The sequence below is a fragment of the Elephantulus edwardii genome, unplaced genomic scaffold, assembly GCF_000299155.1.
Source record: "Elephantulus edwardii isolate Elephantulus edwardi_28Jun2011 unplaced genomic scaffold, EleEdw1.0 scaffold00050, whole genome shotgun sequence".
Taxonomy (NCBI): Eukaryota; Metazoa; Chordata; class Mammalia; order Macroscelidea; family Macroscelididae; genus Elephantulus; species Elephantulus edwardii.
In genome coordinates, this window is record NW_006399800.1 from 13,275,190 (window position 1) to 13,300,683 (window position 25,494).

The window sequence follows — 25,494 nt, forward strand, 5'->3', positions numbered from 1 at the left end:
TGGTAGTCTTGGGCTCAAAGCAGACACCTAAATATTTCTTAAATGAATTGGATGATGAATTATTAGTAAAATCCATAAAATATCAGCACAGAGCTTACTAATGCTGGATGCAATTGTCTTTTAGATATAGATACTTTGGCTAACTGGAAAAGGGCATAGCCAGTGGGGTACAGAGAAAAATCATGATAGGAGGACTGTGAATTATTATTTGCTCTCTGGATGCTATGTGGTTGTTAGGTGCTGTCAAGTTGTATATGATTCACAGCAATCCTAGGAACAGATCTGAATTCTATCCCTATCCCTATCCTATCCTATCCTTTATGACCCTTACAATCTTTGCCATAACAAGCCTATTGCTGCAGTCACTGTATCAGTCCATCTAGTTGAGGTTCTTCCTGTCTTTTGCCATCCCTCCACCTTTTCAAGCATGATGTCCCTCTCCAAGGAATAGCCTCTTCTAGCAGGATGCCCAATGTATGTTAGACAAAGTTTTATCATCTTTGCCTCGAAGGAGCATTCTGGCTACATTATTTTCTCCAAGACATACATGTTTGTTCTTTTGGCAGTCCATGGGATGTTCAGGACTTCAATACTACAGTACAAAAGCATTAACTCTTCTGTCAAATTTATTCACTGCTTACTTCTGAGTGGACAGCAAGTGATTAAAAAGACTACAGCCTGAATCATACATACCTGATCAATGTAAGTTATTATTACTGTATTATCAGCATTTAATTCCTGTTCAAAATCCCTTAAAGTTCTTTATTTGTGATCTATGAGGTGTGCAACATTGGCAATATTAAATTTCAACATCTCTGACTCATGGATGAGTTTTTCTGATGTTCCTGCCAAATGGATGAGATGGTTTTAACACTAGTCTCGGTCATCATCTTATCCTCATCAAATGACTGGTGTTGTATTAACTCAGAAATTTTTCGCCTGTCACCCAAATGATTTTTTTTTTTAGAACTTTCTCCCAAAAGATGCAATGTTCTAGATACAATGATGGTTATAAGTATGGCTCATCATAACTTAAACACATACTTTAGTCAGGGATTACCTGTTCTACACTAGCTATTTTGGGTGCAATGGTGAGCAAGAGCAGTAATTTTTAAATTGGTTTGTTGTTGTTGTTGATTGCTGTCAAGTCGGTCGACTCTCAGTGATTCTATGAACAAATGATTTAATGCCTTTCCACAGTTACTGTTGTTTCTCCAAGTTCATAGAGTTTCCAGAGGTTATGTGGTTTAGGAAGAGGATGCCACTCCTGCTTCCCAATATGAATCAATATGGAAGCTCATCTCAACATTGTACATAATGGGTAACCATTATGGTATTTGACATGACTGTGGAACAGTGTTCAGCGTCACAGAAATTAAAAGTTGTTCAGTACAGCAAACAAATGTTTGCTGTGTCTTTTAAAGAATATTCATTCTAAAATTAACAATTCTAAAATTAATAAGTTTATTAATATCCTACGGATTTTTAAAGCCACATCCTCAAGCTGGCCTCTACCCTTAGTCCAGGACTCAAGAGCCACCCACTTTTGAGGGAGAAAAAAGAACAGTAACACACAACAAACACGATCCTAGACACTTCCTTTACTTGACTGCTATCCAGACTGCTACTGAGATGGTTTGCATATAATAATTGATTTATATTGTGTCATTTATGCATGTATATTGTTTTATATAATCCTACATTTACATTGTTGTGGGTTTTTTTGTTTTTGCTTTTTTTACCTCCTGCAAACCATGTTTGTTTCTCCAGTACTCTTTGGCTTCACACAATTGGCCAGGAATGGCTGCTTCTCAGGATAGTAAAGTATTAGGAATAGCATGACAGTGAGAGGGCCTTGAGGTGGAGGACTGTGCTTCTTGAGGACTGAATGTGAGTCAGGGTGAATAGCTTGTCACTCTCGATACTGAGTAGACCATCACCTGGCCATGGGACATTTACATGGTTCTTCATTCATATGCACTGTATTTTGTATCATCAATTATCATTGATCTATACTCATTATTACTTCTCCTATTAGAGTCCCCATTAAATCTTCCCAGGAACTCCTTCATCCCCTGCCACCACCAAACTCTGCTATCTTCATGATTTCCTCCTTCCATTCTGGACAATTATACATATCCAACTAGTTATCCTTCTATTTTTACAATAATGATATTACACAGTTTTGGTCCTTATGAGACTGAGTTCACTATCATAAAGGTCTCTAGACTCTTCCATGTTATACAGTATTTTTAAGAAACTGTTTCTTAGAACTGGATGGTATTCCACTGTGTGAATGGACCACAATTTCTCAATACATTCGTTTGTTGATGGGCATTTGGACTAATTCCATTTTCTTGCTATTGCAAATAATGGTGCTATCAATATAGGTGAACATATCTCCTTTCATGTCTCAGTTTTATTTTCCTTGGAGTATATTCCTAGCAGTGGAATAGCTGGGTCATACAGGATTTCTATGTTCAGCTTTTTGAGGAAATGCCAAATTGCCTTCCAAAGTGGCTGCACCACTTTACAATCCCACCAGCAGTGTTTGAGTTCCACTCTCTCCACATCCTCTCCAACATTTACTGCTTACTGTCCTGTTAGAACTTTGCTATTGCTTCTGGGTTTAGATGGTATCTCACTGTGCTTTTGATTTGTTTCTTGTTTATTGCTAGTGATTTTGAACACTTCTTCACGTGTTTGTTGGCCATCTAAATGTTGTCTCCTGTGAAAAGTCTTTTCATGCCTTTTGCCCATTTTGTTACTAGGTTATCAGTTCTCCTTGAGGAGGTTCTGAAGGAATTCTGTCAACTTTCATTATAAGACTCTTTTCTCAGATGTCACTGCCCCATGATTTTTCCCCAGTCTGTAGGTTTTATCACTCACTCTACTGGAAAAAATTGTTTGATGCACTAAAGGACTTAATTTGTGAAGGTCTTATTTGTCAATTTTATCCTCTCCTGGTTATGCATTTCTGGCCATGTGTGCTAGCCTATTGTTTTATGCCATTGGCAAGCGCTTTTAAGTTTGGTCCTATTTTGCCTCGTATGATCCTATGGCTTTGGGCTTTACCCCTAGGTCTCTGATTCACTTTGAGCTGATTTCTGTGTATAGTGTGAGATGTGGATCCTGTTGTTGTTAGGTGCCATCGACTAGACTATGGCTTGTAGGGACCCAGTGTACAACATGGCTGAATCTGTTCTGTCCTCATCATCTCCCACATGCTTGAGCCCACTGTTACAGATCCTGGTCCAGCCCATCTTGCTGGGAATCTTCCTCTCACCATCCTTGCCTCTAAGTAGTACCCTGGTTGCACTTCTTCTAGACTTGTTAGTTCTTTTGTCAGTCCATAGAATAGTTAGCTTGAAACACTTTTAAAAAGGAAGGTGGACAACTAAATGAACACTGAATATGTTAAGTGCTGTGAAAACGTAAGCACTTGAAAGTACATACTATATTCAAGAAAAATGTCCAAAGGAAGGAACATTTAAACTTTAGTTTAACTAACATTTGTTGTTGTTATGTGCCATTGAGTCGCTTGCGACTCATAGCGACCCTATGTACAACAGCCCTAAACCCAGCTCTATCTCTTGCCTACCTTATTGTCTCTGACACACCCACGCCACTACCCCAGTGACAGAATCAATCCATCTCATCAAGGGTCTTTCTCTCCTGTGCTGTCCCTCCACCCTCCCAAGCATGATTTCCCTTCTCCAAGGACGGATCCCGCCTTGCAACATGTCCAAAGTATGTCAGACAGAGCTTCAGAATCCTTGCCTCCAAGGAGCAGCCTGGCTTTACCCTCTCCAGGACAATCTTGTTTGTTCTCCTAGCAGTATATTCAATACTCTTCTCCAGCACCAAAGCTCGAAGGTGTCAATTCTCCTTTTATCATCCCTAGTCCATGTCCAGCTTTAGTTTAACTTTTAAATTGAGCTTAGGCAGAAGAGATTTTAAGGGAAAGAGAAAATCAGGCAGGAAGGTCTAGACATGCTCAAGGAACTGAAGTTGAAGTGAGAAATGAGGGCATGTAGTGAGAGATACTGCTGGAAGGTAAAGCAACACATATAATCAGGGTAGTAGATATACAATGAGCAAATTATAGAACCAGATTTGCATTTTAGAAGGCACTGTGATTAAAACAGAAGAGCCCTTGTTAATGTTTGGCTGCTAACCAAAAAGGTTTCTGGTTTGAATCTACTGATCTGCAGGAGAAAGATATGACAGTCTGTGTCTAATAGACAGCTGTCGTTGTGTACTATGGAGTTGGAACTCACAGCTGACCCTGCAGTGGATTTTTCAGAGGCAGGAAATCGCATGGGAGAGTGCTTGCCTTTCTCCCAGGGATCTCTGGTAGATTCGAGCTATGTGCCTTTGAGATATCAGCTTGGAAGTTCCATAAGGCAGTTCTTCCATGGACTTTCCATAGAAAGGGTTGATGCTTTGAGTTGGAATAAATAGCAGCTCTCATGCTGGAAAAGATGGAAGGTCAGTGAAGGAGAAGAAGACTCCCAATGAGATCGATTGATACAGTGGTAAGAGCAATTAGCTTGAGTATGCTGGAGATGATGAGAATTGCACAGGGCAAGGTTCAGGTCAGCTCTTCACTTCACAGGGTTGCTATGAGTCTTACTCAACTTAATGGAACCTAATAACAACATGTTGTTTTTTAAGAATTTATACAAGGCTGGAGGCTAAAGCAACAAAATTCTGCAGAAACAGAGATATAATTTATCATTTTATTATCTACCTGGATAGACTACAAAGCATCCATGAAGCCAGCAATTATATGTCCTTTTCAGTGCTCTATCTCCACAATTTTAAAAGTGTATGGCACAGTAAATCTCTGCTAACTTAAAAAGAAATACATGAATAACTATAAAGTTCTTTTTTTAAAAATTTTTTCTTTTTTTTAAAGTTCTTAAAGTCAAACCATAGCTGTTACCTGGAACAGAACTATGCCATGAACTGTTAAGTCCATCTTGTGTTTTATCTTTACAAGTATTCTATGAGCTAGATTTTACTACTATCTTCATTTTACTAAAGAGAAACATTAGGCCTTAGAGAAATTTACTTATTTAAGGTTATTCTCAGCTAGTTAGTGGTGGAATAGGATTTAATCTCAAGTCTGCAGATGCCAGAGTGTGAACTCTTTAAGTGTTTACATACAGATGATTAAGAATTTAACCAATTACTTAACTAACTACTGTACATTCCGGTTATTTCTAATTTTTTACACTATAAATAATACTATGAATCTCTTTTATAGAATCTGAGCACTGTTGATCAATGACCTGATTAGGATGTATTTGATAGGGCAATAAGGACTGACAGGCTAGGTACTTTACAAATTCATATACATATTGCAAAACCACTCTTTAGCAAGGTTGTTCTAATAAACATAACATAACCAGCATATATGGAATGTTTGTTTCCTTACACTACTACCCATACTAAGTGTTATGGGTATTATTCAGAAGTGGATTGCTAGGCCTTTCTTCCAAAGCACTTCTTTGTGAACTTGAATCAAACTTCTCAGTTAATAGCTGAGCACATTAACCATTTGCACCACCCAGAGATGTGATGTTGTGTGTCACCGATTCAGAACAGGCTCACAGCTGGCCCTCCAGCACCTAGTGGATTCAAAACACCTACTTTTGAGCTGGCAGCCAACTCTTTACTCACGAGGCCATCAGAACTCCCTGCCAAGACAACAGTCTGCACAAATATAATTTGCTGTAAATTATATGCCATTATTACTAAAAGTCAAATTAATTTTAGAAGTTATTTTTATTTTGTTGTCATGCCCTTTTCCCATTTCTAAAGAACTGACTGGTAAACACTGAATATAGTTTAAAAGTTGCACTGGTTGTGCAACAGTTAAAAGCTCACTTGCTAACAAAAAGGTTAGTGATTCAAATATATCTAACAATGACTTGAGAGAAGATTGGATGATCTGCTCCCAAAAAGGTGAGAGCCTAAAAACCCCATGTTGTAATACTATCATTTGAGATAGATGTGAGTAAAAAACTAGTCAACTACTAACGACATAGATTTTAAATTTTATCTTTTCTTTACGGCCAATCATAAAGATGATTTTGGTTTCTGTTTGCTTCGTAACTCTGCTATGCTTTTTCTGTAACACTTAAGTTCTGCAATTTGATTTAAAACTCAATGTGATTATTTTTTTAAAAATGGTCTCTAACTAGTGGCTCTCAACACTTGATTATAAAAATTCCATGATATTTTCTTCTAGTATTTTTAAAGAATGGAGCCTTAAAGCTTATTGAATAGGTCTGATTTTTGAAGTGCATAAATAAAGTACTATTCACCAAGAGTAGGTTTAACTATAGTGTTTTCTCTTTTAAGAATTTTTTTACTTTTTTTCTTTCAACACCTTTACTACAAATATATAAACTTCCCCAAAATTTTGCCATACATGACAGATATGTTCATAGGGTTGCTATGAGTTGTGCTCTACTCAAAGGCAATCAATAACCTCATCAACAAGACAGATATAGGAATAATACTATTTAAATATAATGGCTTTTGTCCTAATCTACCACACATTATATATTCTGAGTAAACTGATAACTCACTAGTTATCATTAAACAAAGTACATCTTCCAACTCAGTAAAATAAATTTAAATACTCAAGAATGAGGTATTTTTTAATTTTAAATTTTAATGAATAGAAACAAATTTTTAGAAATAACATTAACAAAATAACATAGAAAAGACTAAAGGAATTTTTATATCAACTGTATTTAATGATTATACAAAACACTGTAAGGGAAAATTCTAACTTTTAAGGGCATATTCCAATAAAACCTCTAACAGAAAATGGATGGCAGCTTACCAAGATAATGGTTCTGTATTTTAAAAAATCCAACTGACAATCCATAAGACTGCTAAAAATGACATAGTAATACTTATCTAGGTAATGTCCTTTTATCTTTTTTTGTTATTGTTTGTGGTGTGACAATATACACAAGAGACCAAATCAACAATTTCTACGTGCACACACCAGTGGCACTGATCACTTTTTGAGATTTGCAACCATGCTCACTCTCATTTTCTGAGCTGCTCCTCCCCCATTTCTCTTTACTTTTTATAAGCATTAGGATTATCTTCTTCAGTAAGATTTAGATTTCCAGATTTATGTAATCTTGAAGTAAAACAGAAAATGAGGACTGCTGTGATAAAATTCTTATGATTATAAATTTTTTAAAAAAAAATTAAAATGTCTTTACAAAGAATACCTTAGGGAAAACACAGGGAAATTCAATACAAGCAATAATAACTAGGTCAAATCACATACATAAATGTAGTAATATTTACTTTTTAAAAATAATTCCATTCAAACCACTTCATTTTTTACTAATTCAGAAATGTATAATTTAGAGATATAAGAAATATACTTAAGAAACTTTGAAAGTATTATCATTAAGGTAATAAAGAGACCTGGAAGCACTTTAGTAATGCATCCTTCTGGCAAAATCCGTTCAGGACTAAAGAAATACAAGATTTACAGATTCTTCTGGAGACCTCTTTTTTAAAAAAAATTTAAATAGCTCACTTAAAAACAAAGCCAAAAAAGATTTATTTACCTGACCACTCCCAGAAGTTGCCATGCTGATTTCTGCCACTCCCTGACCTTCATTCTGTCGCTCGGCTTCATGAGCCCCTGCTTCATGCTTGCTCTGAGATGACCTCTGTTAATGTGGAGGTAACATCATTACACACAAAATGGTGTATGCTTTATGAGACTACAGCTTTTTTGTTTTCAATCACTGAATGCAGCAACTGAACAGATTTACAAAGGCATGGAGCTGAGCTTTACACTTCATAACCTTCAGAATGGTGAGCTGTCGACCATCTCGATGTAGAAGGAAAGGGAAGTGTGTCCCCTGAGAATTATAGCTGCACAAGACAAAGGATTTTCTGAGACTCCCAGAAACACCATCCTCCACCAGCTGTGCTCACATCACTATCAGGAATATAACCCAACTAGAACAAGTAACTGTCTTTTCCGCAAGGTCACATGATTTAGCATTTAATGGAGCTGCAAAGAAAACAGTTAGAAACTATTACCTAAGCTTACAAATGCCTTTGAGGCAGCAGGCACATTTATACATCTCCTACAAATAAAAGTCCTGAGAAACCAAAAGATAAGCGCTTAGAATCTGGTATAAAAAAATTAATAACCTCTTCTAACACAAGTACCATCTGTTACGTGAAATGGAAATGACAGATAATATCCAGTCAAAACAGCCATTTCAGAACCTCTGAGAAAATACCAATGTGGTATCAAAGAATAAAATTAATTTTCCACTATCTTTTATAGAATCAATTAAAAATGCATCTGCTCTAAGAAAATTCTAAAATAAAAAATTATACCCTTAACATCTGCTATAACAGTGGATAACCACATTACAAAATAGTTTCTGCTGCGATTTCTTTAAAAAGCAAGCTTCCCTGGATCAAAAATAGAATAAAAGCATCTACTCTGCACCAATATACTAATATAAGCTGCAGATAGGGGAAAGTGGTTTCAGAATAACTTAGAAATAGAAAAAAGTGCTATCTGAAAATTGTAAAATTCAATTAAATAAACAGGAGTAAAGATAGACATGATGAACCTAAACACAAAATAAATTCAAGACTACTAAAGCCACAAACATGTGACACTAATGTAATTGAAGTATCAATATATTTAAGGAAAAAATAATTACACAAAACAACAATATCATCTCACCCCAGTCAGAATAGCAAAATTTAACAGAACAGCAAGCAACAAATGCTGGTGACGCTGTGGAGAAACTGGAACCCTTATTCACTGTGGGTGTGAGTGTAAAATGGTGCAACCACTGTGGAAGGCCATATGGCGCTTTCTCAGAAAGTTGCAAATAGAGATACCATTTGACCCAGCAATTCCACTACTGGGAATATACTCTAAAGAGACCATAACTGACATCCAAGCAGATATAGGCACACCCATGTTTATCACAGCTTTGTTCACAGTAGCAAGGAGTTGGAAATAACCTAAGTGCCCATTAACAAATGAATGGATAGAGAAGTTCTGGTATATTCACACAATGGAATACTACACTGCATTGAAAAACAAGGAACTCATGTAATATTATTCAAAATGGGTGACCCTGGAGGACATTATGCTGAGTGAAGTATCTCAGTCACAAAAAGACAAATACTGCATGGTGCCAACTGTTGTAAAAGGGGACTGACCTCAGGGTTGGGGGGAGACTGAGAAAGATGGGTTCAATAATATATACTGCATTGAAACAGATGAGGGAGAAAACTGTTTAAAAGGCATATGTGATTAGGTATTTTTGTCATGACAGGAGTCCAGAGTGAAGGCTGCATAGTGGAGTGGACCTGGGGGAGGGATTGTAAAACAATGAAAGAAATTTTTCTTTTACTTTTCCAAGAGGGTAGTGTACTAGGAAGAAGGGTTGGGAGGGGACAAAAGTGCAAGTGAACGAATGGAAATGAAGTCTCTGTAAATTTTCATTGAAATTAATAAAAAAAAAAATTACAAAGCATGTGCTATATTGATTACTTGTATTAAGTGCTGCTGGATACAGTATTAGCAAAACCAGATATGGGTGCACACAGTCTTAGATATTACCGTCTAGCCAACAACACTATTAAATCAATAGAGAAATAGCATGGAGTAAAAATTTTGGTAAGTGCTATGAAAATAGGGCATGTGCTATGAGAATATGTAACAGAGGGATATGAGATGGTCTGGGGGTTTGGCAAAAAGCTCTGTTAAAAAGAGCTGTTTGAAGAAAAACCAACAAACAAAAACCTGAATCGAGACCTGAAGAATAACTAGGAGTTAACTAAGAAAGGGGGAGATATAGGGAGTTCAAATAGACAGATCTTATGCAAAGATCTGGGGTAAAAGGGAGGATGCCTTTTTTCAGTAAGTCTAAGAATTCTAGTATGATTTGTAATACCAAGAATTAAGGGGAGAATAAAATGTGAACAAAACAGTAAAAAGAACAAAAGAACAATCACTTAATGATTTTGTTGAATTCTAATTTCATTCTCAGATGGCATGCTAGCTTTTCTATTTGTAAATTTTTGTGACGTCTCTTCACTATGCCTGTAAATGATACTTGTTATTTTGTGTTGCTGAGTCAGATCCAACTCATAGCTAACCTTTCAGTGGGTTTTCAGAGAAAGATGGGAGAAGGCTGTCCACCTTTCTTCCATGAAAAGTTCTGCATCTGGACTGCTATCTTTAGGGTTGGAAGCACAGCTACCTACCACTAGGTCCCTAGAGCTCTGTATTGTTAGGTGCAGCGGAGTTGAACAGAACTTAAAGCAACCCTGTGACAACAGATCTGAACCCTGCCCTATGCTGTGCCATCCTCATCACCTATGATATATTTCAGGCCATTGTTACAGTCATTATGTCAAGCTATCTTTTTCAGAGTCTTTTTATCTTTCTGTGACCCTGTATATCTTTATATATTTCAGCCCATTGTTACAGTCATTATGTCAAGCTATCTTTTTCAGAGTCTTTTTCTCTTTCTGCGACCCTGTAGCTTTCCAAGCATGATGTCTTTTTCCAAGCCTCCTAAAAATATGCTCAAACAATGTGATTCTAAGTTTCATCATCTTTGCTGCTAAGGAGCATCCTGGTTGCACTTTATCCAGGATGTATTAACTGTTCTTGTGGCAGTTCATGGGATAGTCAGCACTCTTTTCCAACACCACAATTCAAAGGCATCAATTTTTCTTCTGTCATCATTAGTCACTGTCTAACTTTCACATGTGTAATCAATTTCAGACATTAATAACAACAATTTTCCATTTCTTAATCTTTGGCTAGTAGTTAGTGTCTTTGGCTAGTAGTTAGTGTGTAAATGAAAAGAAAATAACTGGTTTTCCATGGAGGCATATGGCTATTATGCCATCACTGACAGCACTTGTACTTTAGGGAAGATGTTGAAATCTTCTCTTTGATGATGAATATAATGTCATTTCTCTTTGTCATTGTGAGCACAGAATATTCAAAACACAGTCAATACTAGTTCATTTCAGCTCAATAATCTAAGGATATGTATTTTCAATCATGTCGTATTATTTTTTATAATTTTCAACTTTCCTAGATTCATACTTCAAAAATTCCTTTAGATTCTTAATGATATCTGAAGCTGTTTTTTCTCATTCTGAATCATGCCCCTTTAGCAGATGAAGGTATTAAAAGCTTTATTCCATCCATAACATGAAGGCTGGCTCTATTTTGAGGAGCCAGCTATTCCTCAGTCATAATGAATACTTTTCAGTATGAAAGGCTCATCTTCTGGTACTGTGTAAGACACTGTTATTTAAAAGATTTCAACTGGTATTTAAAATTTTTAAAAAGTAGATTGTGAGGTCCTTCTTCCTAGTCTGTTCCCAGTTTAACAGCTCTTCTGGTACCTGTCCACCAGCTTATAACTCTGCTAGTACTGGAAATAATGCTGTTCTAGCCCCCAGCATCACAACATGTGGGCATCATAGTACGATAATCTGACAGAGGAGTGGATGAATGACAGGCAACTTAAAGTCATTAATACATTGCTGTCGAGTTGATTCCAATTCAGAATATAACTGTCTCATAGGGCTTCTCAAGCAGGAAGGATGAAGAAGAATGATGTCTCTGAATTGTGGTGAAAAAGGATACAGAATATCTCATAGACTGCCCAAAGAACAAACATATCTTTCTTGGAGGCAGAGCAACAAGGGTGACAATTAGAGGCAAGGATGGAGAAATTTTGTTTTACATACTTTTTGCTTGCTGTCAGGAGGGCTCATTCCTTGGGAAAAGACATTATGCTTAAAAAGGCAGAAGATCAGGGAAAGAGACTGATTCTAATGAAGCTTGTCTTCAACACAGAGACTAACAACAGCTCAAGCATTTCAGAGATCACAAGAATAGGGCAAGGCACAGAACTGTTGTTCACAGTATGATTTGTAGCTGATTTGATGCAGCAGCAACAACAGCAACAACAACAACAACAATCTTTACAAAAATTGTCAACTTTTTTTATTCGCTTTTTAGCACCACAGCACTATAATTAAGTCATAAGGAAGATACAACAATTAGGTATCACTTCACACCCTTTCTCTTGTTTGAAGCAATTGGATTCCAGAGGTAGGTCATTTTGATTTCATTAACAATAAAGTGTAAGATGCTTGGTTGTTTATATTTAATTAACAGTCAGGTTAAGCTATTTGGTTATTCTGATTGTGTTTAAACCAATTAGGACTCAGTGGGCTGGTCTTTGTGATTAACCATGGGTTTTTATCACCCTTTGCCCTCATGCCTGGTGTGAAGGCTGATTTGCTAATAGAGTTACAAACTAAGTTGGCAATTTGTTGTGTTTGGAGTGAATATTGTTCTAATTGGTACAGTACTGATACTCTTCAAAATTGAAGACATCTCTTGAACTCACACTCACTGCGACCCTCCATCAATCTTTACAGGCTGTAAATCAAGACTGAAAGATCTAATGATGGATTTGAACTGCCAGAGAGTCACAGCCTTTAGCAACTAGTCACAGTAATTAGAAACTTGCTAATTACTACACCACCAGTAGGAACTAAAATAGATACTTTTAATTATTTGTCACAGATTATTCAAGTAATCTAAAAGGTGGAAACTATCGATTGACAAAATGTAGTAATAGAATCAGTCATAAAGAGAAATACACTCATGATACCTGCAGATGTGTAGTTAATTTTTTAAAAAATGAGATGTCTCTATTATTTTGTCTTAAACATTTCTAATATCAAGAAATACTTTCTAAAGTTTTTAATACTTATAATTTTGAATGTAGGGTTATGCTGACCAACTGTGTTCTTTCTTATGACAAATGATTTACTAGAGTTGTTTCCCCTTTCCCTGTCAATGTTTTCTTGCTCACTGAATTAAAGGTCATCTTTTTATTTGGTTTTCTGTATATCTCTATATATCCAGTCTCCAGTTTCTTCCCTTCTGTGGATATTTTCTGTCTTTTTGATAAAATAAAAAATATTTAGTTACTCTACTGATTTTATCTTCTTGGACTCTTGCCTCCTGGAATCTCCTCAATTTTTCATTTTTTGGATTCTGAGCATTCTTTCTCTTGTATTGTAAATCCTGTTTCCTTAATCCCAACTTGCCAAACTTCAGTTCTACATCTAAATTTTGTTTAGCCAGAAAGTCTCCATAAGACATTTTATGTAAAAAATGTATTCCTTTTGAAGTTCATAAAGGGGAAAAACCCCAAAACACCATACCTTTTTACCTATCTAAAAATATTCTAATTCTACTTTGAAATTCAATATACAGTTTCAGACAATTTTTGAGATGCTGAGTTCAAAGGGAGCCACACTGGTAAACAAAGATGGTTCAAAACGTCTGGCAGCTGCTCTGCAGGACAGAGTGGCAATCTCCTCCCATCTGATTCAAAGCCTTGGAAAACCCACTGACGGTACAAGTTGGTTCTCACTTGATAGCAATTCATTTGTGTATGAGACATAAATTTTTAGCTTAGAAATAATATCCTTCACTTCACCAAAGAAGACATTCAGATGGCCAACAAATATATGAAGAAATGTTCAAAATCCCTAGCTCTAAGAGAGATGCAAATCAAAACAACTATGAGGCAGCATCTCACCCCAGTAAGAATAACAAAATTAAACATCAACTGCTGGTGAGGTTCCGGAGAAATTGGAACACTTATTCACTGTAGGTGGGAATATAAAATGGTGCAACCACTATGGAAGGCAGTACAGCACTTTTTCTCAGAAAGTTGCTAATAGAAAAACCATTTGACTCAGCAATTCCACCACTGGGAATATACCCGAAAGAAACCATAATTGCCAGCTAAGAAGCTATATGCACACCCATGTTTATTGTGGCTTTGTTCACAATAGCAAAGGGTTGGAAACAACCTAAGTGCCCATCAACAAACGAATGGATAGAGAAGCTGTGATATATTCACACAATGGAATACTATGCTGCACTGAAAAACAAGGAACTCATGCAATAGTATTCAAAATGGGTGACCCTGGAGGACATTACGATGGGTGAAATATCTGTCATAAAAGGACAAATACTGTATAGTGCCACTGTTGAAGAACGGGACTGATAGGGTTGGGGAGAGACTGAGAAATATCGGATAAATTAAGTATACTGCATTGAAACAGATGAGGGAGAGAATTGTTTAAAAGCAATGTATGACTGGGTATTATGGTCATGACAAGAGTCCAGAATGAAGGCTGCATAGTGGAGCAGACTTTTGGGGGGAGGATTGCATACCAATGAAAAAATTTTTCTTTTACTTTTCAAAGAGAAGAGCGAACTGGGGGGAAGAGATGGGCAGGGAAAAAATGCAACAATGAATGAACAGAAATCCAAAATCTCTATAAAACATTAAAATTAAAAAAAAAAATAATATCCTTGAAGATTTAAGAAATCGTTCCCCTTTTCTCAGTGTTGCTTTTAAACATAAAAATATTTGCATTCCTATTTCTTTGTGTGAAAGTAATTTTCTGTTCTTCATTTTCAGTGCTTTTCTTTCTGCTTAGTGATATGAAATTTTATCATGAAATTCCATGTTAAAGAATTATTTTCTTCTGTGGTCTGGAGAACGGAGACAGTGTTTGCTCTATCTGGAAAATGACACTTGGTTATGGCTAATTTTAATTTTCCTCTATGATCATTTATTCTCCTGGGTTCCACAATTTTCTTCCTAAAATTCCTTTTATTTTGAAATTAAATCCTTCCAGGATAATTTTGTGATTTTTTTCTCTTATTCCCGCCTTATCTTCAAGTCATTTTCTACCACATTTTTAATTTTTGCTATAAAAATTTAATTCTTCAAAATTCTTTTTTTTTGAATGCTTTTGTGAATATATCCATTTCTTAATTATACGGATGCATTCATTATCTTTAACCTGAGAATACTGATATTTGCTTCATTTTTAAAGTTTTCTTCTTTCATAGTATCTCTTTCTATTCACTCTTGTGTCTGGTTATCCTTGGCTGTCCACCTACATTTAAGAGCAGGCTCACTATGAAAAGCGAAGCGAAGCTCTACATTTGAAATGAAAAGTTTATCAGTTACATAGCTGCCTTGAAGGATGGTCTAACTAGGCTATTTGTGGAGGGCACTGAATATAGAACAGGAGAAAAGTTGCGACACTTGCTTATCAGTCTGTGCCAAGAAATATGAAGAGATCCACATTTGTTCCTATTCCCTAAAAAATGAGATCCTACAGTATGCGGATGTTGTTGTTGTTATGTGCCGTCGAGTCGCTTGTGACTCATAGCAACCCTATGTACAACAGGCCTAAACTCTGTTCTGTCCTGTGCCGATCGCACTGTCTCTGACACTCCCATCACGATTATCCCAGTGACCGAATCAATCCACCTCATAGAGGGCCTTCCCCTCCTGCGCTGTCCCTCTACCCTCCCAAGCATGATGTCCTTCTCCAAGGACCAGTCTCTTCTCACAACATGTCCAAAGTATGTTAGACGGAGACTCAGAATCCTTGCCTCCAAGGAGCCATCCGGTTTAACCCTTTCCAGGACGAATCTGTTTGTTTTCCTAGCAGTCCATGGTACTCTCAATATTCTTCTCCAGCACCACAGCTTAAAGGCATCAATTCTTCTAATCTTCCTTGGTCATTGTCCAACTCTCTGATGCATAACAAGTGACTGCAAAGACCATGGCCTGTATCAGACGCACCTTAGTCTCCAGAGAGACACACCATTGCTCTTCAGCACTTTGATGAGGTCCCTAACAGCAGACTTTCCCATGGCAATACTTCTATACTTCTTTTAATTTCCTGGCTACTGGTGCCAAGAGTGTTGACTGTGGAGCCAAGCAAACTAAAGCTGTGAACAATCTCAATCTCTTCACCATCCATTCCTGATGCTGCCAATTGGTCCAGTGGTGAGAAGTTTTGTCTTCTTGAAATTGAGCCTCAATCCATATTGGTGGCTGCAGTCCTTGACCCTCTGCAGCAGGTGCATCAGGTCCTCCTCAGTTTCAGCAAGCAGGGTTGTGCCATCTGCATAACGCAGATTGTTGATAGATCATCCACCTATCTTGACCCCACATTTCTCCTCATAGAGCCCAGCATCCCGGATAATCTATTCTGTATACAGATTGAAAAGGTATGGAGATAGTATTGAATAATATCATTAGTATCACAGGCAAATAAAATCTTGTTGACGATTATTTAAAAATGTTACAACAGTACATTGACACAGAACTGCCAGAAATTCCAAACTCGATTTAGAAGTCATGATATCAGGGATATTACTGCTTTTGTCACATGGATCTTGTCTGAAAGCAAAGAATACCATAAGGATTTGAATATGCAAAGGCATTTGTATGGATCACAAAAAATTATGGCTGAGAAGGAGAAGAATGTGAGTCTCAGAACGCTTAATTGTGCTCACATGAAATCTATAACTAGACCAAGAAGGTGGTGTTTGAACAGAGCATGGTTTACGATCAGGAAGGTGTGTGTAGGCACTCTTTCCTTTCTCCATACCTATTCAGTCTGTATGTGGAGCAAATCATTCAAGAAACTAGAGTTTATGAAGAGTGTAGCATCAGGATCAGGGGAAGATCCATCCACACTGCAATTATGCAGGTGACAAAACCGATTTTGCTCATTTTAAACACTTTAAACATTTTTAAATCCTCATTCTCAACATCAAGAAAATGTAAATTCTTGCCACTGGACTAATATGCAACACCATGACAGATGAAGAAAAAATTTAAATTATCAATAATTTTACCTTAATTGGGGCTATAATCAACAAACTTGGTAGCAGCAGTCTAGAAATCAAAAACAGAGCATATTGAGAAAATATGCTGCCAAGAACATCTCGAAAATATTGAAAAGCAATGATGTCAGTTTAAAGCCTAATGTGCACATAATCCAAACCATAGTCTTTTTAATGACTTGCTTTGTATCTGAAAGCTGGATAACGACTAAGGATGACAGAAGTATCGATGCCTGTGAGCTGTGGTGGTAGAGAAGATTACTAACTGGACTATCAAAAGAACAAAAATGTCATAGAGAAAGTGCAACCAGGGTGCTTCTGAGAAGGATAATGATGTTTTGTCTCGTATACTTCGGGTATGTTGTCAGAAGGGACCAGTTTATAGAAAAAGACATGCTTGGAAAGGTGGAAAGTCACTAAAAAAGGGGAAGATTCTCAACAAGATAGAATGCCACAGCACCTGTCACAATGAACTTGAGTGTATCAGGGATGGCACAGGACAGGGAATGGTCCAGATTATTGGTTCACAGGATCTCTGTGAACCACAGTCAACTCGATAGCACGTAACAATAGCAACTCAATGGGTGTAACTTTAGAACTCTTTTCTTTAACCCAAGTACTATTTCTTCCAGAATCTTGGCCAGATGGAAATGTCAACATTTAATTAGTAATTACCACTTATTTCATGTCTACTTTTAATTACACAAGGTTTGTTGTTGTTGAGAACCACTGAGTTGAAACTGACCCTACAGTGCATTTTCAGAGGGTTAATGGCCTGGGAGGAGACTGCCCGTCCTTCTCCCGCAGAGCAGCTGGTAGATATGCCTTTAGGATTTCAGTGCAGTTTCTCACCACTATTCAAATACTGTTTTATCTTTCCCAAAAAATAAATGTCTCATCTTTGGAAAGGTTATGGAATGGTTTTGGAGGATGCATCTGCACCTTACCTGACATCAGTTAATGCTTCTGCTTTTGTTGTTGTTATGTGCTATTGAGTTGGTTGTGACTCATAGTGAACCTATGTACAACAACTCTGAACCCTGCTGTATCTTGAGCCAACATCACCTCAGTCACTGAGTCAATCCGTTTCATCCAGGGTCTTCTTCTCTTGCACTTTCCCTCTACCCTCCCAAGCAACATACCCCTCTCCATGGACTGGTCCCTCCTTGCAACATGCCCAAAGTATGTCAGATAGAACTTCAAAATCCTTGCCTCCAAGGAGCAGTCAGGGTTCACCATCTCCAGGACGAACCCATTTGTTCTCCTAGCAGTCCACTCAGTACTCTTCTTCAGCACCACTGCTCAAAGGCATCAATTCTTCTTCTATCATCCTTGGTCATTTTCCAGCTTTCTGATGCATAGCAAGTAACTACAACGACCATGCCTTGTATCAGGAACACCTAAGTCTCTAGACAGACATTATTGCTCTTCAGTACTCTGAAGAGATCCTTGACAGCAGATTTTTCCCAATGCAATTCACTTTTTGATTTCTTGGTGGCTAAGCAAGCTGAAGCTGTTATTAATTTCAATCTCTCACACCATCTATCATGATGCTGCCAATAAGCCCAGGAGTAAGGATATTTGTTTTCTTGATGATGAGCTTCAATGCATATTTCAGCAAGCAGGGTTGTGTCATCTGCATAATGTAGATTGTTGATGAGTTTTCCTCCAATCCTAATACCACATTTCTCCTCATAGATCTCAGCCTCCTGGATGATCTGTTCTGCACAGATTGAAAAGGTATGGAGAAAAGATACATCCTTGGCACACACCTTTCCCAATTTTGAACCATGCAGTGTTTCCTTGCTCTGTTCTGATGACTGCCTCCTAGTCCAACCATAAATTTCACATAAGCAAAATCAAGTGTTCTGGGATTCCCATTCTTCTCAGAGTCAGCCACAGTTTCTTGTGATCCACACAGATAAATACCTTTGCATAGTCAAGGAAATACAGATAAACATTCCTCTGGTTTTCAGCCAAGATCCATCTAACATTAGCTGTAATATAATATTGCCACTGACTCTTCTAAACCCAGCCTGCACTTTGGGCAGTTCTCTGGTGATGTGCTGAATCTTGCTTTTACCTCCTTTTAATCGTCACTTCTATCTAAAATGGCTATCTAAAGGAACATTTGGGGATCTATAGCGTAAACTGGGCTATTTCATGACTTAAGGATCAGCTCTTTAAAATATACCTAAACATTTAACCTAGTTAACTGGCTTTCCAGTATGCTAAATTTTATTGTCACTATCTTTTCAGATTTCCTTGTGCTTTTTCATTTTCTCTCTGCCATACTTTTAATGAGGTTTATGGAGCAAACTCAGATAAAGGTGTATTATCAGTACTTACTGTGGATTAGTTACAAAGAAAAAGCTCAACTGCTATATGGAAATATCAAAATTACCACGAGCAATATCTTGGGTGATCCATACTGTCGCTGAAAAACCACTGGAGGCTCAGCTAAGGGGTTGGTTTCCACTACAGTACACAACACCACCACCAAAATTAAGTTGGTTATATGGCTTTATGTAAATAAAATATCAGTAGTTGAAGTCAAAAGTATGTTTTATAGTTTCACAAACTTTAAAATCTAAAAAGTTATGTAGAAATCAAAGTGTATAAGGTTTTTCGATAATTTATGTCCTTTTAAAAAAGTTGTATCTCCATTTTTTTGACAAACAGCGGTACATTTCAATGATGTCCCATTAATCATATACATTTCCTTTCCTTTGAAAATATTTCTACTTCTAAATAGAAGAATACTAACCTCTGCTTCTGTTGCTTGGCACTGCAAAAGTTGTCGTATACGGAGTATGTCCTTCTCTATTTGCTGAATTCTGGCAACTCTTCGCTAAAAGAAAAGAAATTAATAAATTAGAAATATTTTCATTAAAGTTTTTATTTAAACAATTCTATTTTATAGCTAACATTTAACAGTTCACAGTTGTAGAAAGTCTTTGTGTAAAAAGGTAGATATGTATGCATATTCACACACTGATGACTTAAAAGTCTCTTCATTTTTTAAATACTAGAATACTACATTTCGTACAAAAAATTTCTAGATGTGTTTTGGAAAATTTTCAAAATACAAATTGTATATAACATTAGTGCTATAATTGTTATTTAAAAGTTACTCTTATAGTCACCAGGATGGGAGAGGAAAGAGAGAGTAGTAAAAAGAATATAATGCGTGACAGAAAAGGCTACACAGGTAATAGGCAATTATTTAGATATTATAATAAATTAGTCAAATGTAACTAATGTTATAAAAATGGTTATGACTGAATAAAATATAGTTTTCAAACCTTCACTCAAAAGTTACTCCTAAAAATTATTTCAATATAAATCTAAGCACCTAAATTTAATTTTTTATATGAGTATTAAATATAACAGATTTATGTACACCATGGTATATCAAGGAAAGAAAGGACATCTGCTATGCTTTTTAAAGCATCAGGATTTAAACGGGAGGAATAATCTTCCCCAAGGTTGTTAATGTCACAGGTCACTAATATGTTTCAGGTCTGGCCATTTCAAATACTCAATGAAGCTAATTTTTTTCATGGTCAAAGATTTCCTTTCTTACTACATTAATCCCATAATTTTTAATAATAAAAAGTTCTCTATAATTTGTTAAATTTTTGTTCCTAATGTTTAAGTGGCTTCAATGTTCAGTTTAGATATTTGAACCTAAATAAACCAATTCTATTATTAAAAAAAAATCATTAAGGATCCAAGGGGCGGGGAAGGAGGAAGCAGAGGGATGAGGAGGGGGGGATTAACCATGGGGTTGTACAATTTGAAGGGGGGGTGGTTTGAGAGAAATTGGAAGAGTCTGTTCCGGAAAACACTGTATTCAAATTTTGTAAATAAATTAGTATAATTTGAAAAAAAAAAGAAAAAAAGAAAAGCAGCCTCTGTCCATGTAAGCCCCTTGATAACCCCTAGTGGTTTTGTTTTTGTGCATTTTTTAAAGATATATTTTAAAGTTGGACTTTTTATTGTGATATAAAGTGTATTTGTTGTTGTTATGTGCCGTAGAGTGGGAAAAAAAGAAACACAACACCTTATGGGCAACATTTTGGAAAAAAAAAAAAAAAAAAGATACTCCAGGATATATAATTGTGCTCATGTGGAACCTGTATATGAACCTAAAGGAAAGTCATTCAAACAAAATAAGGATACCACTTGCCTTAAAATCAGGAAAGGTGTGTACCAGAGTTGTACACTTTCACAACAGCTACTCAATCTGTATGCTAGGCAAGTATTTTGAGACGGTGGACTACATGAAGAATGTATTATCAGGATTTGAGGAAAACTTGACATCAACCACCATTATGTAGATGCTGCCACTTTGCTTACAGAAAGCAAAGGGGACTGGATTGAAAAAGATCAATAGCTACTTCCTTTAGCACGGATAACATTTCAACATCAATAAAATAAAAAGCCCTCCCAAACAGACCAATAAACAAGATCATGACATAGAAATGTTTGAAGTTGCCAAGGATTTTGTTTTACTTGGATCCAAAGTCAACACCCATGGAAGCTGCTGTTGTTCAGGTTTCTTGATCCTACATGATTCTTACAATCTCTGCTATGCTCAACATTGTTGCAGTCACTGTGTCAACTCTTCTTGTTAAGTCTTACCTTTTTCTGACTCTTCTCTTTTCAGAGCATGATGTCACATTTCATTGACTGACCCCTCACTACAAAATGCTCGAAGTGATGAGAGTATTATTGTCCTTGCCTATAAAGATCACTCTGGATACAGTGTTTTTGTTTTTTGTAGTCTATAGAATATTCTATACTCGTCAATAGCACTACAATTGAAACGGCTCAATTCTTTAGTACTCCTTATTCACTGTCCAACTTTTCCAACTATAGAAAGCCACTGAAAATATTATGGCTTGGATCAGATGCACATTAATCTTTAAAGTGACATCCTTGCTCTTCAGCGTGTTGAAGAGTTACTTAATGAACAACTCTGGCGACCTAGGGGCAAAGAAGCTGCACTGCAATCCGGGGGGGGCAAGTGGTTTAAATTCACCAGATGCTTTGCACAGTGCCACACTGCTGTGTTTGTTTTTTTTTAATTGGTGAGGAAATTTTAGATGATATCATCCTTTCCCCCCACTCCGCCCCAAACATCCAAAGCATCACAGTTAGGAACAAGTTGAACAGAGGGCTTTGTCTCTCCATCAGGCCTAGTCAAGGTGTTGACCTTGGCCACATCAATGTCATAGAGCTTCTTTATAGCTTGTTTGATTTGGTGCTTGTTGGCCTTGACATCCACAATGAACACAAGAGTCAAGAGAAATCTGAAGATGGCATAGTGGTTAAGCTTGTTTCTCCTGGCAGAGTTCTTCCAAGGGTATTTGGGCTGCCTTCAGAGTCTTAACATCAGGGAGCTCTAGTGGCCTAATGGCAAGAAGCTTCACTGTAATCCCTAAGACGTGTGGTTCAAATCCACCAGATGCTCTGCAGCAGAAGGAGGGGCAATAGGATCCAATTTGACGATACACAACAAGGGGGGAAAAGCTTAATAAATTAAACAAACTGGATCTTTTTGTTTTTGTTGCTGTGGAAGCCCTTCAGGACTGCCTTCTTGGCCTCTACTGCCTTCCCTTTGGCTTCAGTTTTAGGAGGGGCAGGGGCTTCCTTCTTTGCTTAGGTGCTATCTTCATAGAAAGCACTAATAACTTTTGACTTCTTGACTGCTGCTACCGTGGGTGTTGAATGTGGATTCAAGTAAAATGAAATCCTCGGCAATTTCAATTTCTCCATCCATCATATGTCACATAACACATTGTAGCTCAAATATCTAATCTGAGCATTTAAACCATTTTAAATTTAAACTTTAGGAACAAAAATTTAACATTCAAATAGGAATATAAATTACAGGGAACAAGAAATGTAATTATTATCTAATCCAGGTTATTGATTGAGATCACGTAACAGTGAATAAAATGTATTCCGTTAGCAGTCCTATTCTAGCCAACTTGTTATTATTTAATGAATGTGCTTCAAAACCTGAGAAGAAATCTTTTCTTGGAATACATTAGGCCTGTCATTGAAGAGGATAATTAAAGTATACATATGTGAACAAACAAAACAAAATTGTTTTTTTTAAGAAGCAAAGGTAAAAGCACATTCCTTATAATGATGTTAGCCTCTCTAAGATTTCAATTTTCAATATTTTCACTTTTACCTGCTTTAAGAACCCCTATCATACTGTAATTAAGGCTTTTTTTGGAGTCTGTGGTATATCTTTCAAGTTCAAACTGCAACTGTTTTTTACATCTTGCATATGTAACACTGCTATCCATAATTTTTTATGATACACAGTCACAATCTTTTGCATTGTCGAAATAACACAAATGCTCATCAACAAACAAGTGGAATGAGAAACTGTCATATAGTCACATGATGGAATTCTATGCAATACTCAGGAGCAACGATTTTGGAAATTACCAAAAAATTTGGGAGAGACTGGAGAGCAACATGCTGAGTGAACAAACTCAGTCTCATAATACTGCATAAAGATACTGCATAAGACCATTATTATAGACATTGATAACTAGTAAAATGTGTATGCGGTCCCAAGGAAGAGGAGGGTGGAAACGAGTGAGGATAGGTAGGGAGGAAATCATACAGTCACACAATTTGGTGGGAGGAACGGGTTGGGTAGAGGAGATGGGCAAGATATGGCAGAGATCTGTAAAGTCAGGGTAATGGTGGGCCTAGTTCAATGGTGATTGACTTTTATAAAACATAATGAAGGGGAATGATTGTATGAAACAACGTGAATGAAGGATAGTGTTAAACACAATGTATATAAACTTTGTAGCAAACCAATATAATAATAAAAAAAGGTTGGCAGTCATACAGTTAGATGGACCAAAAAGCTAGATTTTCTCTCTCACACACACTCTCACACACACACACACACACACACACACACACAGAGAGAGAGAAACAGAATTAGAGAATGGGCATGTCTTGTGGTAAGATATGTGGCCTATCACAACACTCAAGATGGATTGAGAAATGGTCTAACTATGAATGCAACCTCATTTTCCCTCTTTTCACTTTCAGCACAGCAGATCACATGAATGTCTGATTCAGATGTACCTGCCAATCCATTTCATTTTACCAATGCCTAGTATGTCATTATTCGTGATCCATTTCTTCCTTAACAATCTCCAGTTTTCCTACATTCAGACCTCTAACATTCCAATCACTAATCTGTTTGCAACTGTTCCTCCTCCTTTGAGACTCCCAGTACAAAGGCTCTGACGCCAGTGTCATATCTGCTAGTTTAAGTGTGCTTGAGGGTTTTCGAAGACCTGTTATTTAGAAGTGGATGGCCAATCCTTCTCCCTAGTCTTTTTAAATTTGGATTCTCACAGATAAGCATTTAGAGACCATTCCTCATTACACCAGTAACAGATCAGGCCCCTTCAGCTCATATGTCTTTTTAAATGAGGTTGAGTATGAGTAACTCACAGAGATCATCGATTAAAACCTGGACTATATAAAAGTACCTATTTCATTTGGTATAAAAAGTGTTGGAAGTTAGATAGAGTCGTTTCTAAACTTTTTGATTATTGTGAGTGCTACAGAACTTCACTGCAAGGCAAACCAAGATCTAAATAAATGGTTCTTTTTAGGTGTCAGTAAGTTAACAAAGATTCATAGTAATCCTATTAACAACATATCTGATCCTTGCCCTATTCAGTACCATCACTTAGGATCACTGTGATACCTAAGCTTATTGTTACAGTTACTGTATCAATCTATCTGGGAGAGTCTTCCTCTCTTTTGAAGCTCTTTCCCAGATTGATGTCTTTTTTTTCAAGGATTAGCCTCTCCTGACAACATGACCAAAATAAGGACCATCCTCATTTCACTTTTTCCGAGAGAGATTTTTTTCAGCTATCAATTGTATATGCAATACTTTTCTCCTACGGCACAATTCAAAGTCATCAGCTCTTCTGAGGTTTTCGTACTCACAATCTAATTTTCAGATGTCTAAGAAGCAACTGAAAATATCATGCCTTGGATCGGGGGTACTTTAGTCTTTAACAACTTTCTGCTTTAATGCTTTAAAATGGCCATATTTTTAATTTTTTTAATATTCAAGTATCTTTTTACTTTTTAAAAAACTGTGCTTCACTCATGTACATTTTCCCCCCCCTCCTTCCATCCACCAAACTCTTTAATCTGTGATTTCCCCTCTTCTCTACCCTCCCTCTGCCCTCCTGCCCCTCCCCCATCCCTCTTTGAATAGCCACACATATCCCACTGGATATCTATTTTTAAAATAATGGTTTTATACAGTATTTGTGCTTATGCGTCTGAGTTCATTCACTCAGCATAATCATCTCTAACCTCTTCCATATTAAACAGCATTTTAAAAAAATTGTTGTTCCTGAGGGCTGCATAGAATTCCATCATGTCAATGTACCACACAGTTTCTTAACCAGTCGTCGTTTGTTGATGGACATATGCCCTGTTTCCATGTTCTTTCTATTGTGAATAAGACTGCTATGAATATCAGTGTACAAATCTCCATTTGTATCTCAGTTCTGTTTTCCTTGAGGAATATTCCTAGTAGAGGTATAGCGGAGTCATGAGGAATCTCTATGTTCAGCTTTTTGAGGAAACACCTAACTGCCTTCCAG

The 25,494-nt window shown here is 36.8% G+C and overlaps 1 protein-coding gene across 1 annotated transcript in view; it reads right to left on the minus strand.

The window, feature by feature from the left end:
- The window catches only part of APC (adenomatous polyposis coli), a gene marked incomplete at its 3' end in the record, with an annotated part of 125,609 nt that overhangs the window by 31,737 nt on the left and 68,378 nt on the right, over nucleotides 1-25,494 (minus strand). The window contains exons 7-8 of the mRNA XM_006886699.1: nucleotides 19,578-19,661; nucleotides 7,614-7,718 (exon numbers count right to left, since the gene is read on the minus strand). Of these exons, the coding sequence (XP_006886761.1) occupies nucleotides 7,614-7,718; nucleotides 19,578-19,661 (189 nt within the window). The remainder of the gene's footprint in view (nucleotides 1-7,613; nucleotides 7,719-19,577; nucleotides 19,662-25,494) is intronic.